Source organism: Barbus barbus (genome assembly GCF_936440315.1).
Source record: "Barbus barbus genome assembly, chromosome: 3".
NCBI classification, from domain to species: domain Eukaryota; kingdom Metazoa; phylum Chordata; class Actinopteri; order Cypriniformes; family Cyprinidae; genus Barbus; species Barbus barbus.
In genome coordinates, this window is record NC_136731.1 from 3,556,283 (window position 1) to 3,579,077 (window position 22,795).

General features: G+C 39.3%; 1 protein-coding gene across 3 annotated transcripts; it reads right to left on the reverse strand.

Annotated features, from left to right (window-relative positions):
* Nucleotides 1-606: 606 nt before the first annotated feature.
* LOC306854625 (legumain-like) lies at nucleotides 607-10,830 on the reverse strand. 3 transcript variants are annotated; one of them, XM_079392789.1, is made up of 13 exons: nucleotides 10,792-10,830; nucleotides 10,549-10,620; nucleotides 10,284-10,381; nucleotides 10,028-10,109; nucleotides 9,868-9,950; nucleotides 9,680-9,755; nucleotides 9,392-9,454; nucleotides 3,013-3,079; nucleotides 2,817-2,935; nucleotides 2,648-2,737; nucleotides 2,285-2,488; nucleotides 1,266-1,495; nucleotides 607-1,143 (listed from the first exon to the last, which is right to left on the reverse strand). In XM_079392789.1, exons 2-13 carry the CDS (start codon nucleotides 10,618-10,620, stop codon nucleotides 1,068-1,070), a joined length of 1,260 nt encoding a protein of 419 aa, XP_079248915.1. In that variant the 5' UTR covers nucleotides 10,792-10,830; the 3' UTR covers nucleotides 607-1,067. The 3 variants fall into 3 exon arrangements, with proteins under 3 accessions (XP_079248915.1, XP_079248916.1, XP_079248914.1); XM_079392790.1 differs by having other exon boundaries at nucleotides 10,499-10,634; XM_079392788.1 differs by having other exon boundaries at nucleotides 10,549-10,634; nucleotides 10,792-10,824.
* Nucleotides 10,831-22,795: the final 11,965 nt, after the last annotated feature.

Here is a 22,795-nt window from a genome sequence, read left to right on the forward strand (position 1 = left end):
GACAGGAGCACGGCCGGATAAAAATAACAACATAGCTGGTCTGATGGTGCTGAAGGCATGCTATCACAAACTTTATAAGACCCACTCGTGATTATTCCCTTAGACAATAAAACTTGACCACAGTGTCCTCAGCGGCTCAGATGGAGGAAGTCTAAGGAGACTCCAATGTTCGTTGCATCCCAAAACACAACACTTGAAATGCCTCTTTGGCGCTGACATTGTTTATCTCCAGCAGCTACAGTAATCGGTAACGTTAATGGCGGAGGCGGACGCAGCTTCTCACTTCTACACTTATAGTTCAGCGTCACTAATGGGCGGGACTTTCCATGTTTGTTGTTTTGAGGGTCGAGCAATAAATGGAGTGGCATGTTTGTTTTGGATCAATTTCAGATATCAAGAGAACTTCTCATAAATCACTTGCATTAAGTTTCAAGCCTCTTAGGGCACCGTGATAAGTCTCTGTACGCACATGTATCGAGTAAGCTAAGGATTGTTTAATTATTAGTAATTCCTATTGTTGAAGCATAGCCAAACATCCTGATCAAATATGCACTGCTATGGGAATTGTTTGTCAAATTTCTGTGCCTTCAAGGAATATACCAAAATAAAAATTAATTCACCATTTATTCACCCTCACAAGGTTTAAAACATGATTCTCTTTTACAGAACACAAACAAAGATGTTTTGAGAAATAATAAAAGAATTAACATTTTTGGGTGAACCATCCCTTAAACCAGAACTGGCAGACAGAATCACTTTGAAGGACATAATTTATATAGATGAACACTTCTGAAATCCAAAATCTGCATTCTCATCTGATCTTGAGCTTCAAAGTTTTTGCATTTCACTTGACTTTGTAGTTTGAAGCTTTTTGTTCCCAAAATGTACAGCATGAAGAAAAAACATCACAATGTAAATAAATTGTCACTGAATAAGAATTTGCGAATAACTCAATTTTGGCGCTAATGTCAGATTGCACTTTCTACTTTTAACCAAAGTTATTATCTGTGAGCAAATGTCAATAGTTTCACGTGCAAGGGTGAGATTGATCTAAATTTCATCAGCTCTTAAGGATGTTGTTTATATCCTTGCTGGAGTTTCCTTGAGCTTTTCCTGGAGACTGCTGTTATGACCTTGGTGATCCTGTAACAGAAAAACATATTTAGAGATTTATGAAGACATTTAAGATAAAATGTAAGTTAATGCAGATTGTTGAATTATAACAATAAACAAAATGATGCTGAATAGTGTTGTGATAGACACACCTCTCTGCTTCAATTCCACGTGCACAAAGACGAGCAAATGCATGCATGTGTGGCAAGGCGATATGAAAGTGTGTGAAACTCAATTCCTCCTGCCAGTCAAAACAGGTTTCCCTGAAATGCTCAGCTACAGTTTTGAATGCATGTAAATCCATCTTAGAATAATCTTCATGCAAATCATCATGAAACTGCTGACTGATAGCTTCAACTGTTTCATCAATTTTAGCTTTAGTCTGGAAGATAATGATTCATGTATTAGCACAAACAAAAATAATCCTATTACCAAAATATCATTTTATTGAACATTATAGGATATTCAAGTTGCACAATTTGATGCCATATCTGTATTTTCAAACATTATCATGGCATGAGCAGAAATGTACGTTAAACGTGCCATTTATAGTTTGTTATACCATGGGGCTGTGGAATGCTTCATTCTGATTGGCTGTCGAATATTCAACTGTTGTGCATTATTTTTCAGGAAATGCACACCAAGTAGTTCCAGATCTGTCGACCGAATTAAAGGAACAGTCCACTTTTTTTGGAAATAGGCTAATTTTACAACCCCTAGAGATAAACAGTTGAGTTTTACTGTTTTTGAATCCATTCAGCCGGTCTAGCGGTAGCACTTTTAGCTTAGCTTAGCATAGATAATTGAATTGGATTAAATCATTAGCATTCGGTCATCAAAAATGACCAAAGACTTTCAGTAATTTTCCTATTTAAAGCTCAACTCTTCTGTAGTTACATCGTGTACTAAGACCGACGGAAAATTAAAAGCTGCGATTTTCTAGGCTGATATGGCTAGGAACTATACTCTCATTCCGGCGTAATAATCAAGGAAATTTGATGCCGTACCATGACGCGCAACGATATTACGCAGCGCCTGAAAGTAGTCCCCAGCTCAGTAGCCTATGATATAGCTGGGGACTACTTTCAGGCGCTGCGTAATATCATGTAGAACATCTGTGCTTGACATATTGGTCACATATATGATTTACTGTATTACATAGACATCAAACCTGAAGAAGAGCATCATATTTTCGTTTCAGACGTTGTTTCTGGCCTGCAACAGGTTCTGTTTTAATTCGGTGCTCCAAGATTTTGAATGGCACTTCATGGTTAGAGGTCAAATGAGTTAGTGCAATCCGCTTAGCTCTCGTCTCATCCCGAGCTCTTTGAGGGGTGTTCTTCACAAACTCACTTATCAGATGTGCACCCATTGTCTAAAGAAAAGTCCAAACAAAAACACTAGAAACTACAAAATACAATACTGATGGAGTCCAAATATGAATGTGTTCCTGTTAAACCTTGTATTGGTGACAATTACGAGATGCGGATTTAGTGTTTTATTTATTAATGTATGCTGTGTAAAGTATTTTTACCATGTCCCCAAAACGGCAGGAGTGAGACATCTTCATCATTTCCTGAAGATTACCAAACTGATCCCGGAATGTTTTCTTATTCAGGTCATTCTGAGAAATAAATTTTTTTATTTATAGTCTTATTTGTTAGCATAATTCTATATTTGACTCGAATCACACTAAGACAAACCGTTTCTGTGTAGTACATCCAAAGAGCTGAGAATTCATCAGAGAGATAGGTCTGCCTCACACTGTCAAAATAACAGGCACAACTGGACTCATCTGCTCTCGCTGCAGTCACAGCGTACACTAGAAAACACAGAGTGTGTAAGTTTATATAATATATATATCATTTCATTATTGTTTAATATAGTTCCCCTTCTTACCATGAACGTTGTTGGGAAGACTGGTGAACATCGATCCGGAATAACAGGATTCCATGTATATAACCATCTGCACCACGTTAAAAAAAGCATTGGAGAGGTATTTAAACGTGTAATAAAACCTTAAAAGCTCATTTTGAAGGAAACAATCTTTTACTTTGCATTGGAATAAAGTAGAGCTGAACGATTTTGGAAAATAATCTAATTGTGATTTTTTTTTTACCAATATTGCGATTGCGATTTAATATGCGATTATCTTTTAAAGCTTTTTATATTCTATATTATTCAACAAAGACAAGTAATAAATCATTGTATTGTATGCAGTGTTGGGTACGTTACTTTAAAAACGTAATTAGTTATATTAGTTACTTCTCACAAACAGTAACTAAGTTGCATCATTATAAAAGAAACTAATTACCAGGGAAAGTTACTATTGTTACTTTTTTTTAAAAAATGTGTACTGATACTGACGAGATGCGCATGCCAATAGCATGCGATTAATCATGCAGCCCTAATTAAATTATAGAAACTACAAAGAATACTGATAAGCTAAAACTACTACGAATTCTACAACTAATAAGAACAATATCAAATGCACTTAGGATTATTGAGCTGCTGGGTTCATGAATATTAATCAGGTTGTCTGCGTTCACTCGAACTGATTCGCTGAAATCAAAACAGGGAAGATAATAGGTGAGCGCCAGCCAATGAGATTGTTATTTGCGCATTAGTCCCGCCCACTACCAGAAAACCCGGCAGTTCTTAAAAGCTGAAGAATTCCAAAGGAACTCCATTATTTTGACAAGAAAATACCACAAAAGATATCATTTACATGCAGCGCGTCAATTCTGTATGTTAACCGCGGACTTGTCAACATAGCGTTCCAACTTGATGCTTCCTCTGAAGACTGCTTAGATGTGTTTGACTTGAAGCAGCGCAGCTAGACCGATCGCTGTGTGTCATCAAATACTGCGAGAGCTATAAGAGAGCGGACGCTTTCTCTCGCCGTACTTTGATGTCATACACCGATCGATCTTCAAGTCGAACACACCTCTTTACTCTCGCGTGTCACGTGACAGAGTGTAATCGCAGCCTCTGCGGTTGAAAAATCGTGTTTTTTCATATCGCAAATGCAATTAATCGTTCAGCCCTAGTATAAAGTAACAAAGTATAAATACTCTGTTAATGTACTTCAGTAGATATTTTACAAATTTGAACTTTCTGTAGTATTTAAGTTTATTACAACTTTGCTACATTTTTATGCCTTTTACTCCACATAAGCATCTCTCATTACTATGATTTTTTTTTAGCTTGTTTTATTATTTTGCAAAAAGAGAACAGTGCACATGCCGGAGTTGGAAATAAACGAGGGATTGCATTGTCTGTTGAACATTTCAAGAAATTGCGAATGTTTCTGTTAACCCTTAAATGCATACCTCGGGTCTTTAGCGACCCGGTACATAATTCTCTACCCTCTCCCTCCTTCATTTTTTAAAGTTAGACATCAACTTTCTTAGTATTCCTCAATCTATTCATTATAAACAATATAACAAGAAAAAAATAGTAAAATATAAGAGAATGCCTGTTTTCGGATTAATGTTTTGTATAAAGTGTATAGTGTATCGCTAGAGACCCGAGGTATGTAAATGTAAGTATTTTTTTCTGTGCAACTATATTTACATATCTGATGGCTCAATACGTGCAATGCATCTTTATTCCTCGAGGTGGCACTGTTTGATACACAATGATGACGTGATGTTTCACTAATAATTACTGCAGGCATAAAACAAAAGAATATCATCAGCAAAAATTTAACTGGTTTGAAAAGTTTTACTGCAGAGCAATTACTATACGCTATGAAATATAAATGGCATTGTCATTTGAAGCTGGGTGTGGTGAATAAGCTGACAGTGATCAAAATATTGACTATGAAGTCACTGAATATGATAGTTTTGAGAATATGGTTGAGATCGTGAATATGAGGCAGATGCTGAATGTACTGTGGAAGTGTGCTCTGACGATGATAGTGATGGTAAAATCATCTGCTCAAACGAAATGTAAGGTAACGAAATATGCTTTATTTTATTCTTCTGTAATTGTTCTTAAAATATCAAGAGTTTTTTGCTATTGCAGCAGTTAGAGATCCATCCATGCTGGATATAGGTCTGGGTCGCTAAAGACCCGAATATGTAAGAGTGATTGGCGAAACATTCATGCATTTAAGGGTTAAGTGAAAATGTGTCATCTAATACTGTGAAAAAAAATGTGCGAGTTAGTTCATTGTGACGCGTTGCAAAGTTCTCGGAAAGGAAAACGAGATGACAGTAGTTTTCTTTATTTTGCAAAAGCTTGACACTTTTGAATGATGTCTTGCTTCCGTCTGTATAACCAACCAGCGTTGGAATGGCCATATCACGCCGGCGCCTCACGCACACACAGACACAACATATTGTGCAACATTGCAGCCTGTTCATTATCAAAATAAAATAGTTAAAAAACAAATAAAAAGTTACACTGCTCCGTTGTACAATCTGTTGCGTTCAAGATACTATGGATACTATGCACATTGGCACGCAGGGCATGTGATTTGTTGAATGTAGTGAATTAATATGCCCTTTACTGACCGAGTAACTGCTTTTGAGTCTGAACATGAGAGATCTTCTCATTCGTGAACGAGTTGAATGAACTGATACGTGTCATTTGTGAATGAATGACCGAACCGGTGCATCTCCTTTGTGAATGAATAGAACCAGTTGTTGAACGATAATGATGGCGAACAGTTAGAGCTCGGCTCGTAGTTTGGCATATTTGCAGCAAAGAAAGAAATTGATACTTTAACGTTGTAATGAAAACTGATCCACTACGGTGTTTTACAAAAGTTTTGTGGTACATTTTGCACTTTGAACTATTTACTCGACTAATGTACTGTATGCACTGGTGTTTTGTGTTTGAACAGTTTTCTTTTAAATAAAAACGATCACATTACGTTTGAGTCATGTCATGCACTTCTCTAAAAAATGGCGTCACGGGCGGGGTGACGTCACGACCAGGAAGCATATAAGCACGTGCGGCGGAGCCGGCTTCAGCTTCAAGTCATGAAGCAAGCGCTGGCAGGGATGCCGGAAGTGTGGCAACGCGACGCAGCGTCTCGTTCCCTTCAGGGAACCATGGTTACATACGTAACCTGAGACGTTCCCTTCCAGGAACGTCGAGCTGCGTCGAAACGCATATGGGAACGAGATACCAACGCCGCCAGACTGACAAGTCCCTGCCTGGTGTCAGGACGAAAGGACAGAGGAGCCGGGAGTGGCTCGGATGTCGAGGTCATAGAACCTAACGAAAGTCAGGGGCGTGGACCACCCAGCTGCGTTGCAGATGTCCTGCATGGAACACCTGCCCAGAAGGCCTTGGAGGCCGCCACACCTCGGGTTGAGTGCGCTCTGACTCCCACCGGCGGGAGGAGCTCAGAGGCCTCGTATGCCAAAGCCATGGCACCCACAATCCACCTACTAAGAGAGGGCTTCGTAGCAGGAAGACCCCTCCTAGGCGGACCATAGCACACGGGCAGCTGGTCCGACTTTCTCCACAGGGAGGACCTGTGGATGTATGCATCTAGTAATCACACTGGACACATACGGTTGTGCTTCTCCTGGTCTGGCTCCCCGAAGGGAGGAGGACAGAAGGCCTGCAGTACGACCGGCTGTGGAACGACCGATGGGACCTTCTGAACATGTAACTAGGGGGTGTCTACCCACTGACTGGCCACCAATAAGGGCGTGGTATGACGAAATAGCTGCCACGTAGACCTTAACAGTGGAACGGGTTACCCCTGCGGAGAAACGGGCCTGCAGGAACTCCAGTACTGCACCAACGGGGCAGTTGACTGGGTCGAGCAAGGCGGTCCCCGCACCAAGAAGTGATCAGGCGCGGGAGAAGATAGGGACATGCCCGTCTGACTCTCGCCAGCCAGATCAGCCTTTTTCTTTTTTCCTGCAAGCCCCGCGAGCGCAGCCGCCGCTCTGCCTTTTTTTTCTCTCTTTTTTACGGCAGAAGCGGGACCGGCTTATTTTCCTGGAAGGGAACTGATATATGTAATTTGTGAATGAATTGAACAAACTTGTACATGTTGTTCGTAGCTCGGTCATTAGCATGTGAGTCAATCTCGTTTAGCAATCAGCAGATGCAAAGCACAGTAATAGGTACTGTGCACATACTCTTGTTTATATATTCATATTTAACATGCAGAACATGACTCCACGAAACGTTTAACATAATCCCAGATTTATGAATGTGTAAATGTCTGACTAAACAATTAAAATGTTAACTAGATAAAAAAGTTTGTCAAGACAAACTTTAAGTTGGCTTGAGAAAGCCTGACCAAAAAGTTTATTTAAAGTTTGACAGTTTTCAGTCTAAAATAGTTTGAAGTTTAAAGTAGTTTTAAAGTTTAAAGCTTGAATATTTTGAAGGCGATACAGTCTGTCAGAGAGAGATAGATAAATAAGATAGATTAGAAATAGTAGAAATATTAGATAGAATGGAAGTTTAAATGAGTTCATAAGACTTAGAAATATTACTTAGGTTTTCTGGATGGTTGCTAGGGTACCCGGGATGGTTGCTAAGGTGTTGCTATGCGGTTGCTATGTTCCCAAACTGGTGGGCACGGAGCTATGACAAGGGGAGCGCGGCAAGGCTGAGGAATAGTGTACAGTCAGCAGATTATTTTGCAAAAGAAACCTCTGCAGGGTGACAAAGACTACACTGAGTAATTTTCCCACTTATCATGCGGCCACTTGCCTGATAAGTATATAATTGAATGCAAAATATTAATTTGACATATTTTAGTGACCTCAACATGACAAGTTGTGGTTGTATCAATAACAGACCACTAGATGGCGCGATTGAAGAATGAGAGTTGTATTGCAGGGAGCCATGTAGAAATATAAATGAACGATGCATGATTCTGCTCTAAGCATGTAAGTTACAAGTTGTGAAAGGACTGCCAGTGCCAGGTAAACATAAGGCAAATTATGAATAAACTTCAGATTCAAAAATACCAAAACAACGTGTCTACACTATATGCAAGTGGCGCGACGTGACAAAAAGCAAATAGAACCTAGTGATGTTCTTTGCTGTGGATGCTGCGTGACGCTATGACAAATACATGACAGTAAACTGATGTTTTTAAAGTATTCTGCTATGCATGATTGCAATATTAAGAGAAATAATCAACAACAATGACTTTTGTTTGAATTTCGCAGCCCTCTGTAATGAGTTTTTATATTTATAACATCTGATAGTGTTACGAATCCTGGCCATGCTCTCCCGGTTAACCACCACTAGAGGTCACCCATTCACCACAGTGATTATTTTCACTCACAAGCACATTGGACTCCATTTGCCCACCATCCATTGCACTCCCTAATCACGCACAGCTGTTTTCAATTATCACACCCACACCTGATCACCATTTCACAATCACCACCACTCACTACTTAAGCCTGGGACTTGCTCTTGCACACCGCCGAGTATTGTTAGCATAGTCTGCATACAAAGCGTTTCTTTAGTAGTCTTGTCTGGTTTATCTTGCCGTGTCTGACCCTGCCCGTGTTTTTGGATTATTCTCTCTGCCTTGCCCTGTCTGGATTTGGTACGCCGATCGTTGACCTACGCTTGCTCCACGGATTGCTCTGTCTTGCCTCTGCCATACCTGTTTGCTGTCTCTCGACCCTGCCTGTATGACCACGTCTTTTAATAAAGCTTCGCAAATGGATCCGCACGTCTCACGTCTCGTCACTCCCGTAACAAGAACGGCCGAGTATTCTGTTACGGGAGTGACGAGACGTGAGACGTGATTGTGAAATGGTGATCAGGTGTGGGTGTGATAATTGAAAACAGCTGTGCGTGATTAGGGAGTGCAATGGATGGTGGGAAATGGAGTCCAATGTGCTTGTGAGTGAAAATAATCACTGTGGTGAACGGGTGACCTCTAGTGGTGGTTAACCGGGAGAGCATGGCCAGGATTCGTAACAGATAGGCTTATTTCTGATAAATATTGCCCTTTAATGGAAAAGATCATTTATGACCTGTGGACACGTGCAGTAAAATATGCATGGCTCGCTTCTTAAATTTGAATAAATTCAAATTCAGAGTTGTCTTTAATTCATAGTATACTTTCACTTTTGGATACTCAAGTTAAAAGTACCTGGTTTACTTGATTACAAAAATAATATTTAATTAGGCAACGGATTACAGATGAGAAAAGTACAGATTACACCACAGTAGTACTTGAGTTTGTTTTCCACCTTTGGTGTTCTGCGAAAAGAGCCCATACAGTATATGGACTATATTTTAATTGGTGTATAAAAATGTTTGTATTTACCTTTGAGAACTTGTTATTTCTTGCCATTTCCTTGATTGTTTCAATGAGATCATGGGCATGAAGCTGCAGGGAAAGGATTGAAATAGATCACCACAATATAAGTGGATGTTTCATTTAAGTACTTATCTATTTACAATTTAGACTTAGTCAATTTGCAAGCTGATCATAAAATAGAATTATAAAGAATTATAGCTCCACACATTATTTTATGACTACAGTATATTGAGGTTGAATGGCTCGAAATCATAATACCAATATATTTTTAATCCTAGAGGGAACAAAACTTACAGTGCTGTTAGGAAAACTAAATGTGCCTGAACCACCATGATCTGCCAGGTAGATGAATATTGTGTCATTTCCTCCACTGTGTGGCACAAAAAAATTACATTTTATTATCATTTAAAATGAAACAATTTCATTATCTTCCGTACTTATCCTTATTTGTATCAGAACTGTAATTGACTAACGAGACAAACCTTGTAATGACTTTTGGATTTCTCTTTTTCACAGCACGTCTGTCTCCTTTGAGAGCAGCCAGGAAGTTTTCAGGTGTTACATCCTGTTAGACAGTCAGTGTTGTGTTTACTGTAGATATAAGATGAAAATATCAATTGTGTTTGACAAAAAGAAAATGACCTCTCCAGTGTAATCTTTTGGAACCCCTTGATACACGTTCAATCCGTTTGGTCTATTGATAATGATTCCAGGATAAGGGTTTCTGTAAAGGAAGGTAAAACATTATATGTCCCATCATACACATGATAATACATTGGATATAATATTACTTAGGGATGATTTTGAAGGTACAGCATGACAGGAAAGATCTATGTGAATCCTGTGTTAAATCTGTTATGAGTCACATGACTTTAAAAATCTGCAGGAAGTCTCTTACTTTTTATGATTAGCAATGTCATCATACATCATCACCACGATCTGCTCGTCAGGAACCCCATTCTGATGTACTATCTGATAGGCGTGACACACATCAGCCTGAAATGGAGGTATAATTCTTTTTTTTTTTTCAAACTGCAATGTCTAGGTTGCTCAACTGGTAGGACATCATGCTAGCAACCCAACGGTAAGAGCCCAGAGTAAGCACATACTTACAAAATAAAAGAATGCACTGCAAGTCCAATAAGACAATATAGGCCACAAACCTGGTGCCTGTAATTTTTCCATGTCATTGAACCAGATACAAGCATAACCCAATGTTTTCCATTTGCTGCCATCTTAAGAGCAAAGTCTAATTCAGTTAGGAAAAAGTGTGTTTATGTAATGCATCAATTGTAATATTCATTATAAATATAATTTAACATTCACATAATATTTAATAATCTAGTAACAGCCATGTATACGAAGTGTGAAGAAAGATGTACAGTGCTAAAAGATTACATGCATACCTGTACGGACTATCAGATGATCCTTTCGTTGCCAGGTGCACTTATCATTTCAAACATCATTGTTTATATACTGAAGACTACACGCAAGGTGACTTATATCAACCAATCATAGCTCTTACTCCAACCCCACCCTGGGGATGTTCAATTGTTTATAGGAATGTTGAACCAAAAGTGAAAGTGACGTCCCAGATGAAAAAATACTAGTAAACTGTAGTATATTATAGTATTTACTACACTTCGTTAACTTATACTACAGCATACTGTATTACTGACAATAGTAAGTTCATAAGCTGTAGTAAATATTGTAGTAAACTATAGCATTTACTATAGTAAATTGTAGTACACTGTAGTGTATTATAGTATTTACTACAGTTTGTTAATTTATACTACAGCATACTCTAGTATTAACTATAATGAGTTTAGGTTTTTACTATAGTAAACTAGCAATACTGAAATAAATATACTGTAGTATATTTGAGTAATTTATACTATATCATAGTATTAACTACAGAGATAATCAATGAGTTACTATAGGATAATATGAAAATACAGTGTGTTCTGGAAATAGTGCTCTCTGTAGTACTTTTCAAAACCGGTACAGATAGATATAATTTGTATCGTCGTCTGACATTTTGTAAGGCAAACAATAATGTAACTTATTTATTTATTTAGCTTTTTAACAATTATTTTAACTACAACAATTATCAGCACGCGCTGTCTTGCGCTACGGACGCACGTGACGTGTCTTCAGCAAACAAAGTTTAAGATGACGTTGCAGCAAGAATGTTTAATTACAATCAAATTTGTCCTGCTATTTTCCTACTGATGAGACTGGGGAGCTCTCATGATTAGAAGGAACGCCAAATTGCCCTTTCCAAATGTGTACTGGACTGACCAAACAGAAGACCACACTGGCAGTGGTAAGTGAAGTCTCTTATGAACCTTGTCAGTTCTCTTACTGTCTCATGAATTATCGGTTAAAGTAAGCATAGTATAGTCTTTAACTATCTAGCGTGTTTTGATGTGTCTTTTAGTAATAACTGCTCAGTGTTGTCCGAGTGCTGCCATAACCGCTTCAGTAACATTCTACTGCACGCATTAAAGACCACAATTTTGCATTTGATTTAACAAATCAATTAGTTATTAGATTAACAAATGGTCACAGACCCCGAACCCCCCCCCCCCACCACCACCACACCACACCACACCACACCACATACACATACTGGTGCTGGTATGTCTGTCAATGACTCCAGGCCCCTGGTTTCATGGTAACCCATAAGACTTGTTTTATTGCTCAATGGAATGCGGGTAGAGCAACACTTCCTCTTAGGAAAGACACATTACGACATAAAATGGAATCTTCTCTACTTAATTCATAGAAAAACCTTTCTTTGAATGAACACATATCTTCAGGGCATTGTGTATATTATTACTGTTCTTGTATATGTTTTTTGTGTATTGTACACCATTTTATGCATGCTTATGATAGATAAATGTTAATATCACTCTAGCTGCATCATGTTTACCTTCAGAAGTGGACATTCGACCGAAACTGCCTTGCTTTCTGTTGTTGAAGCCCTAAGACTTGCAAGAGCGGCTGACAAATCTTCATTACTCATCTTGCTAGATTTGTCTGCTGCTTTTGATACAGTCAACCATCAGATTCTCTTGTCAACCCTATTGAGAAAGGGCTTCTCAGGAACCGCACTCCAGTGGTTTGAGTCTTACCTCTCTGATAGGTCCTTCAAAGTATCTTGGAGAGGTGAGGTATCCAAGTCGCAACATCTAGCTACTGGGGTGCCTCAGGGCTCAGTTCTTGGACCACTTCTCTTTTCTGTCTACATGGCATCACTAGGTTCTGTCATTCAGAAACATGGCTTTTCATATCACTGCTATGCTGATGACACTCAACTCTACCTCTCATTCCATCCTGATGATCCGACGATAGCTGCTCGCATCTCAGCGTGTCTATCAGACATTTCTTGCTGGATGATGGACCATCACCTTCAACTCAACCTAGCTAAGACAGAACTGCTTGTAATTTCAGCTAACCCATCGCTTCATCACAATCTCAGCTTCCAGTTAGGCTCATCTACCATAACTCCTTCAAAAACAGCCAGAAACCTTGGAGTTGTGATTGATGATAAGCTGAATTTCTCAGACCACATTGTTAAAACTGCCCGGTCCTGCAGATTTGCATTATATAATATTAAGAAGATCAGGCCCTTTCTCTCGGAACATGCAACGCAACTCCTTGTTCAGGCTCTTGTTCTGTCCAGACTTGACTATTGCAATGCTCTCTTGGCAGGTCTTCCAGCCAATTCTATTAAACCTCTACAATTAATCCAAAATGCCGCTGCAAGATTAATCTTTAATGAGCCGAAAAGAACGCACGTCACGCCTCTGTTCATCAATTTGCACTGGCTACCAGTAGCTGCTCACATTAAATTCAAGGCATTAATGTTTGCCTACAGAACCACCACTGGCTCTGCACCCCTTTACCTAAATTCTTTACTTCAGACTTATGTGCCCTCTAGAAGCTTGCGTTCTTCAAGTGAACAACGAATTATTGTACCATCCCAAAAACACAGAAAAACACTTTCAAGGACTTTTTCATTAACTGTTCCCATCTGGTGGAATGACCTGCCCAACTCGATCCGAGCAGCCGAATCCTTACCCATCTTCAAGAAACGGCTAAAAACTCATCTGTTCCATCTTTACTTGACCCTCTAACTCTAGCACTATCTATTCTAATTGTATTTTATCTATGTCTTTTTATTAAAAAATAACAACAATAATAATAATAATTATCTGTACTGCGTTAGGCTAACCAAGACTTGTAATAGCACTTGCACGTTGTTGCTCTTTTGTTGGTTTTGATTGCTTCTTATGTCCTCATTTGTAAGTCGCTTTGGATAAAAGCGTCTGCTAAATGACTAAATAAATAAATAAATAAATAAATGTTTAGTCTCTATCAATTCGTCTTCGGATGATCTAATTGAGAGTGAATATTACATGTTGATACCTATGCAACATATTAGTGTCCTAAGAATCTTTAGAAGTTTGTGCATTAACCCGGTTGAATTACCAAATTACCATGTTCAGAGACAAAGAATCGTAAAACTTTCCCTCCAAAAATCCAGGACTCCATTGGGTATTTGACACCCCAGAGGTGTGACCTCTATAGCAGATAAAGCTTCCACTTCAGAGATGCCCGGCAGTCTGCGGTTTTGTTAGATCCTAAGAGGATGTGAGCTAGAACCTTTTCTGGACCCTCTAAGTTTTGTGCCAGGCCTTGCGGCCTTGTCTTTCTATTCAACCAAGCTCCTTGGACCTCAGCAGATCTCTTTCTTAACTTTTTTTCCATTCAACACTTGGAAGAACATTTCTACCTCAGAACATCTTTGGAATTCATCACTCTTCAACCCGGAAGAACGTGATCAGGAATTCAAAACTATGAAACCATTAAGACTTTCATCTGAGACTGCATTCCGGACACTCGACCCGACCAAAGGCAGTGTAAGTATAACATTTAACTAAACGAAACAGAGGTTTAGTATAAGTTATAGACCCCATTATAAATGGCACTGATGGTTTTACTCAGGTGGTTAAATGACTTTCTCCATAACTGCATTCTCTGGTTTTCCTGATGGTTTCATCCATCAACGCTCATTAGCCTTTCTCATCTATGAGTGATTGTATGTTTTTTTGTTAGACTAGTCTGCGTTAGTTTAGTTAATAAAAGTTGTGTGCACAAATTACATGAGTTTCTGATTCTGCCTTGCATATTAAATGTCTCTTTATGATTTGGACCATTGCTACATGCTCTAATGCATTAATAGGAAAGTATTTTCTGTGGCCAACGAAATACCCTTTCTTAGAGTTGATACGAACTTACACTGAATGTTCGCTGGACGGACAGATCAGTTGATGGCAATTTAATTCTGCGACAGTTATTACTGTCAGCCGATATAAATAATTGTAATTAATCATAATTAAGTGTAATTATTTATATACAATTCCCTTTTGAGCTTATAAATTGTTACAAAGCACTTAACAGTATCAAATTGGAGGATAGCGTGTCAGTAATGTATAAAAATAAGATTAAACACTCAATTTTCAGTTAAAGGCATTTCATTATTGAATTCAGAGATGTCATTGTCTAGATCAGTTTAGTTTAAATAGTATCTGTGAAATCAAATTGACGATATCACTAGAAATTAAGTGTCCCCAACTGAGCAATGCCATTCTTCTTACGATGTAACAAGTACATCATGTGTTATGGGGAGTGTTCCCGGTTCCAGTTGATCTAATTAATGCAGCCTAACAATCCTTTAACAGATTTGAATAATAGAAGTGTATTAGTGTGTTATGTGTAAGCCAGGTTAAAGAAATGTGTCTTTAATCTAGATTTAAACTGACAGAGTGTGTCTGCTTCCAGAACAGTGTTAGGTAGATTGTTCCAGAGTTTGGGTGCTAAATAGGAAAAGGATCTGCCGCCCGCAGTCGATTTTGATATTCTAGGTATTATCAAACGGCCAGAGTTTTGAGAACGCAGCAGATGTGGAGGACTATAATATAATAAGAGCTCGCTGAAGTACTGAGGAGCTAAGCCATTCAGGGCTTTATAAGTAATTTAAAAGATTTTAAAATCTATACGATGTTTGATAGGGAGCCAGTGCAGTGCTGACAGAACCGGGCTAATATGGTCATACTTCCTGGTTCTAGTAAGAACTCTAGCTGCTGCATTTTGGACCAGCTGTAGTTTGTTGATCAAGCGTGCAGAACAACCACCCAGTAAAGAATTACAATAGTCTAACCTTGAGGTCATAAACGCATGAATTAGCATTTCTGCATTTGACGTTGAGAACATATTTAGATATGTTTTTGAGATGGAAAAACACAGTTTTACAGATGCTAGAAACATGGCTTTCAAATGAAAGATTGCTATCAAACAGCACACCTAGTTTCCTAACTGATGAAGAAGAAATGACAGAGCAGCCGTCAAGTGTTAGATAGTGTTCTAGGTTATTACTGTCTCAACTCACAGGAAGCACGGAACATGGAAGCCAGGAGACGAGGAATTTGCAACATGAGAGTCTTTAATATCCAGAAGATCACAGGCAGGTAAGACAATTCGAGGTCCGACAAAAACTAACTCAAAGGACTGGGGCTTTTAAACACAGGATAATTGGGGAGGAAGACGAGACACACCTGGAAGCAAATTAACACTCAACATGAGGGAGAAACTGGGTCACAGAACACATGGGGAGCAAAAACACAACAAAACAGGTCCATACTCCTGACAATTACATGTGGGGTTTTTAGGTCCGATAATTAACACCTCTGTTTTTTTCAGAATTTAGCAGTATGAAGTTACTCGTCATCCAGTTTTTTATATCGACTATGCATTCCGTTAGTTTCTCAATTTGGTGTTTTTCACCGGGCCGTGAAGAAATATAGAGCTGAGTATCATCAGCATAACAGTGAAAGCTAACACCGTGTCTCCTGGTAATATCTCCCAAGGGTAACATGTAAAGCGTGAAAAGTAACGGCCCTAGTACTGAGCCTTGAGGTACTCCGTACTGCACTTGTGATCGATATGATACCTCTTCATTCACTGCTACGAACTGATGGCGGTCAGATAAGTACGAAATCAAAATCATTCAAAAGAATGTTGTGGTCGATAGTGTCGAATGAAGCGCTAAGATCCAGTAGCAATAATAAAGAGATACAACCACGATCAGATGGTAGAAGCATGTCATTTGTAACTCTAATGAGAGCAGTCTCAGTACTATGATACGGTCTAAATCCTGACTGGAATTCCTCACAGATATAATTTTTCACTAAGAAGGAATATAATTGTGAGGATACTACCTTTTCTAGTATCTTTGACAGAAAAGGGAGATTTGAGATCGGTCTGTAATTAACTAGATCTTTGGGGTCAAGTTGTGTTTTTTTTTTAACGAGAGGCGTAATTACAGCCAATTTGAAGGTTTTGGGGACATGTGATGACATGTGATGAATTAATAATAGCCAAAAGAGGATCTATGACTTTTGGAAGCAGCTCTTTTAGTAGTTTAGATGGAATAGGGTCTAACTTACATGTTGTTGGTTTAGATGATTTAACAATTTATACAATTCTTCCTCTCCTATAGTAGAGAATGAGTGGAATTGTTCCTCAGGGGATCTATAGTGCACTATATGATGTGATACTGTAGCTGACGGCTGCATGATTACAATTTTATCTATGATAGTATCGATCTTGGAAGTAAAGTAGTTCATAAAGTCATTACTGCTGTGCTCTTGGGGAATGCCAACACCTGTTGATGCTTTATTTTTCGTTAATTTAGTGACTGTATTGAATAAATACCGGGGGTTATGTTTGTTTTCTTCTAGAAGAGATCTTCCTTAAGCGTAAAGGAGCAACTGTATCTAAAGTGCGAGAAAAGAGAGTCCATAGTTTCTGTTACATCATCAAGTTTTTCTGCGCTGTTGGATATGCTGAGGAATTAAGATAAATCAGGAAGATTACTTACAAAGCAGTCTTTTGTGGTAAAAGTGATACTTGTAACAAGGAGTAGAATTGACAGTTTTAGCTATATGGAGTTTACACAAGACTAGATAATGATCTGAGATATCATCGCTTTGCTGCAGAATTTCAACACCACTAACATCAATCCCATGTGACAGTATTAAATCTAGAGTATGATTTCGACAATGAGTAGGTCCTGAAATGTGTTGTCTAACACCACTGGACTTGTGTATTTGTCAGTAATCTTTGCCTTTCTTTCAGACACAGCTGCCAGGTAATGTGCAGACAGGACTGCCTGTGCTAGGCCCTACTCCAGTCAAGTCAACTCATGATGCTTGTCTGCATCAATAGACATGGGCCTGAAAACATTCAGTGACTGGGGTTCAGTCATCAAAAGGCACTCCAGTTAAGCCCTCCATCCCGAGAAAGACTTAGGATATAACAAGTAAGAGTCAATAATAATTTTAATTAAGACACAAAAAATGTGCATTTACCAGTAATCAATTAACGTGTGTTTTTTTCTGGGGGTGCCAAGGCCAGACTCCCATTTCTGCTTGACAAATGTTAAACAACGCAGGCAAGAAAAAAATAATTACTACTTAAGATGTTGTTTGGTGTTGTTCTTTTTAAGGAATTTGTATGCATTGTATTAGTATATGTTGTAGTATCCTATACTAGAGTGTTAGACAATTTACTACAGTAATGGCTGAAGTAATTTGTCAATATTACTATAGTTGAATTACCACAGCAAATTACCATTCATAAGTTACAATTTACTATAGTATCTTTACTATAGTATGGTTCAAAAACACTGTAGTATTTACTATAGATTTTTTTTACTACATTTTCTATGGTAAATTTACTATAGTATTTTTTCATGTGGTGTGACATGTGGCCAAGTATGGTTGCCCATACTCGGAATTTGTGCTGTGCATTTAACCCATCCAAAGTGTACACACACAGCAGTGAACACACACTGCCAGAGAAGGTGCCAAAAACTCACCTAGCTTCATCTTAAACTTTCTGTCTGATAGATACAACTGAAACCACTTGAGAACTGTGCCTGTTAGCCCCACTCATGACTAACGTAGTGGTTAGTGTAGAGTGGTAAAGGCTTCTTGACTAGATACGTGATAGTAGCCACTTTTAGAAAAGCAGGAATGTAACCAGTTAAGAGACATTTGTTGAGAAAGGACACTTAACTGGGCCCAACTGACTCAAGAATGAATTTAAAAAATCTTGGGTGAATGACATCGAGCGAGCAGAAGGAGGGTTTCAACTCCGTAATGGTGTCTTTAGTTAGCTGTGAAGCTATGGGTTCAAATGCATCCCAGGATGCAGGAGCCAGCGAGTGGATTGGATATACGAAGGAAGAAGAGGTTCTTCTTGGTCTTAAATTAGCTCTTTTGTCACTAAAAAAAATTATCAAGAAGCTTTCACAAAGTATAGTATGAACAGGGGGGTTAACAACAGATTTTATGACAGAAAATAAAACCTTTAGGTCTAGAATAAGTATTTATAATTAAATTGGAAAAATAAGATGCTTTGGCAGCTCTCTGGAAAGGTCCACTGAAGTGCTTTGAAACAAATAGCGTTATTCTATGTGTTGATGTCATTTTAACTGAAATAGGAAGACAGGCCGGGACATATGAAGCAGCCCTGCCTTCTTTTTTAGACAGCCAATGGCATTCGTTTATATCACAGTTTGGGTTAGCCGCATTCGACAGGGTATGACAGCCATAATCTCATCCATATTGCTATAAAATATAGCATTCTGTGTAGAATTCAAATTGGTCCGATGTATTTAATGGTCTGCAACGACTCGCGCATAGGATCTGCTCCGTGTTATCGTGTCTCTGGACCACAGCAGACTGTGTGTGAGCGCTGTGGCGGTTCGCGTTACGAAGCCAGAAACTACATTCGCCCCACCGAATCGTTCCCCATCCCCTATATAGTGTACATTCACCATACAGAAAACACTAATTCTGTGAACAAGTGACCGATTTCAGCCACAGTTTCAGCGTCTGTTTGTAGTGAAGGGGGCAGAATGCTTCGGATTCTAGAGAGAATTTGATTGGACAGAAAGTTTGATGAGAAGCTGAAGTGCATCGTTGATCCATATTGGCGGAAGTGAGAGACTAAGTTTTGAATCTTGTAAATGCGAATATTGTCATTGTTTTGGAGCACTAGATAATCTTACGGCTAACATATTCATACTAAAAGCCCAAAAAACGTGCATTTTTGATTTCATGGGGACTTTAAATAGCTGTAGTGAAATATGTAAATTTAGCGGAGCCGTCACATCTAGTACACACAACCAGAAAGGTGTTTCATGCTCTTTATTGCTGTTAAGCAGATTAGACAGGCTCAGCAACCCATTATGGAAGGTTTTGTTTTATTTAATAGATTAGACAGGCTCAGCAACCCATTATGGAAGGTTTTGTTTTATTTAATTTTGTGCATCATCGTACATATTACGCAATTAATCCTGTATGGGGGAAACAGTTGAGGTATGAATGAACCTTCCTCATACTGGCGTTCCTATTCATTTGCATCAGTGCATGCTTGCCAGACTGCATTCTCAACTTTTCTTGAACAGAAAGTACTGTAGTACTGTAAGTGTGTACCAGCCTGATGCTGAAACTTTTACATGCTAATTACTACATTTTCACTAATCGTTTATTTTGTTCCTTTGAGCAGCACAAGTAACTTTATCATTATTACTTTATTTAAACTATTTTCATATACAGGAGGCTTTACATTCATCTCAGCTAATCATTCAGAAGCATATTGGAAACATAATAATCAAGTTTCTCCTGGCTGAATTTATGATCCGTCTTGATTCTGTAACAGACACAAGAATGACCACAAATAAAAATAATTTAATAGTACTTTAGAATTTTGCCCTGTCAAATCAACCAGTTTATAGAAACTTCCCTCGACTAAAAAAAAAATTATGCCCTAAAAAGCACCTTTTTGGATTTATTTTCCAAAGTTTGCATGCCTGTAACTCAAGAACTATTAAAGATATCCTAATATAATTTTAGATTCCAAGTCTTTAAAAACTCTTGTGAACTACATTTACAAGGCCCTATATGGTACAATTCAAGAGAAACAGAGAAATCAATGTGGCTTCATGTGCAAATTGAACTGTACCTATTATCATTATTCAAAAAACAAGTCTGGGTCAATTTGCATACAGCTGATAACTGCTGTATTTGAACAGGAAAGCCTGGAGAACAAATAATGTTGAAAACAAATATGTAACAATAACTAATGAAATGTTTGAGGCACAAGTTTTCCTCATTCTTTAAAGGGATAGTTCACCCAGAAATGAAAATTTGTTAATCATTTCTTCATTCCTCATGTCATGTCAAACCTGTATGACTTCTGAAGAACACAAAAGACCCTGCTGAAAAAACAAACAAACAGCAAAAACCAGCCTAAGCTGGTTGGCTGGTCTTAGCTGGTTTTACCTGGTCTCCCAGCCTGACCAGCTAAGAAAGTGGCCAAAACCCCTCTAAAACCAGCCTGCTGACCAGCTATATGGGTCAGACATAGGCAAACACAACCAGTCCCATATAGGCTGCCTACATGGGGGAAAGGTGGTACCCACATAGTTAACCTCTATAATGTGTTCTGAATATACCTACATAAGCCCAAGGTAGTATAGGCAACCTCTGTATGAGACATAAATGGGGAAATACATATGGGAGCATGATGGGTCATTCATGAATGATCCGTTCACTGTGTCTATCGCATGACAAATGAACAAAAGACTCGGAAGGTAAAGCAATTATTTATGTTCCCTGTAAATTAGGGGGTCACACACTACACGAGCTGACAACAACTCTGTCACACAACGACTCTATCTAGTCTCTATCCCCAAAACCGCGTTTTGGCACGAAAACACATGTGAGAAGTGGAAAAGGAATGGCGAGAAACAACACGTGTGTTACATGGGGTTTGGGTTTTGTCTTTTTATGTTTTCTGGTCTTTTATTTTGATATTTTGCCTTGTTTCATGTTCCTGTCATCTGTTCCTTGCCCCTCATGTGATCATGTCATGTGCTACTCTTGTCAATAGGTGCGTTCGACTTGAAGCACGGCTACAGACGGTGGTCAACAAGAGTAGCCGCTTGCAGTCAGGGGCGGAGTTGAAAACGGAGTCGTCAAGTCGGACACTTCGGGGCTCTCGTAGTTTGCTGCATCTACCTCAGTCATGGCAGATCACGTGGCGTTTGCTTGCTTTATTGCAGACGAACTGGAAGCTATAGAAATGCCGTTATTGTTGTATGAAATTGAGCATAATGAGCAACGAAAGTGAGTAAAGGTTCAATGTAATAAGTATTGTTTTTATATATCCAAAGGGACATGGGACCATACCCAACACCAGTGTGACTCGTTATTTCTAATACTAACCAATCAATGCAATTACACTTAACAATTTTCATTAGAAGTGATTCTTTTTTTATTACTATGTTGGTTTATGTTTTAATAAACCTTTAAGATGTATGTAATATTTTGAAAGGGTGTCATCACGACAGAAACAAGTTTTAAGTAAATAAACAGAACATATTGAAAATTTGACTTGTGCAGTATGATTCATTATGTGTGTTTTTGCTACTGCAACGTAATAAAAATAATCTATGAAGATAATAATTGTATGTACTAAATGTGGTTTTCATTACAGATAAAAGAATTAGGATGTTACATATTTGTTTACTTATTGTGGTGAGTGGGGCGTGGCCGAGAGCCGTGGGAACGGAGCGAGGCCGGTGGAGATGGTAATGATAAGGAGCGACACCTGTGACACTCACCGGTCCGTGAGGGGCTGCCGCTGTACTTTTACGTTTGTTTATTTTTGTTATTAAATTCTTTGAATGTTTGCCGGTTCCCGCCTCCTTCTTCCCGAATCTACGAACTTTGTTACATTGGTGCCGAAACCCGGGAGGAAGGAGGGACTCGCTGTCAGAGAGCCCTCGCTGCTGAGGGGGATCGCGGTGCTGAGGAGATCGGGCAGCAGGGAGTAGCGGGGGCGGCCGCTGGCTGCCCGAGGCGACGGTGGTGCTGGATCGATGGAACAACAGGTGGGACGGAAGACTCGCTCCCGTGCTCCTGGGTCGAGGAGGGGGGCTGCCGTCCGAGAGGGAGCGGAGGAGTCGGCGCCATTCGCCGAGTGGCCGTAGCCTGCTGCCATCCGCCATGTTGGGGAGGAGCAGGGAATGGGGGAGGAGCTGCCGGCTGCCCTCGACCGGAGGAGCCATCGCCGTCCGCCAGGAGGCGGAGCGTCGAGCCGTCCACCAAAGAGGTCCAGTACCATCGCATGGCACCGCGAGTGAGAGCCTCTCAGCTGGTTGAGGACCAACCAGCAGTGTGTCCGGGAACCGGACCGAATTCTTTTTTTTCCTCTCTCCCCTCTCTCTCGTCTCTGTCACTCCTCATCCTTCCGTCTCCTTTTCTCTCG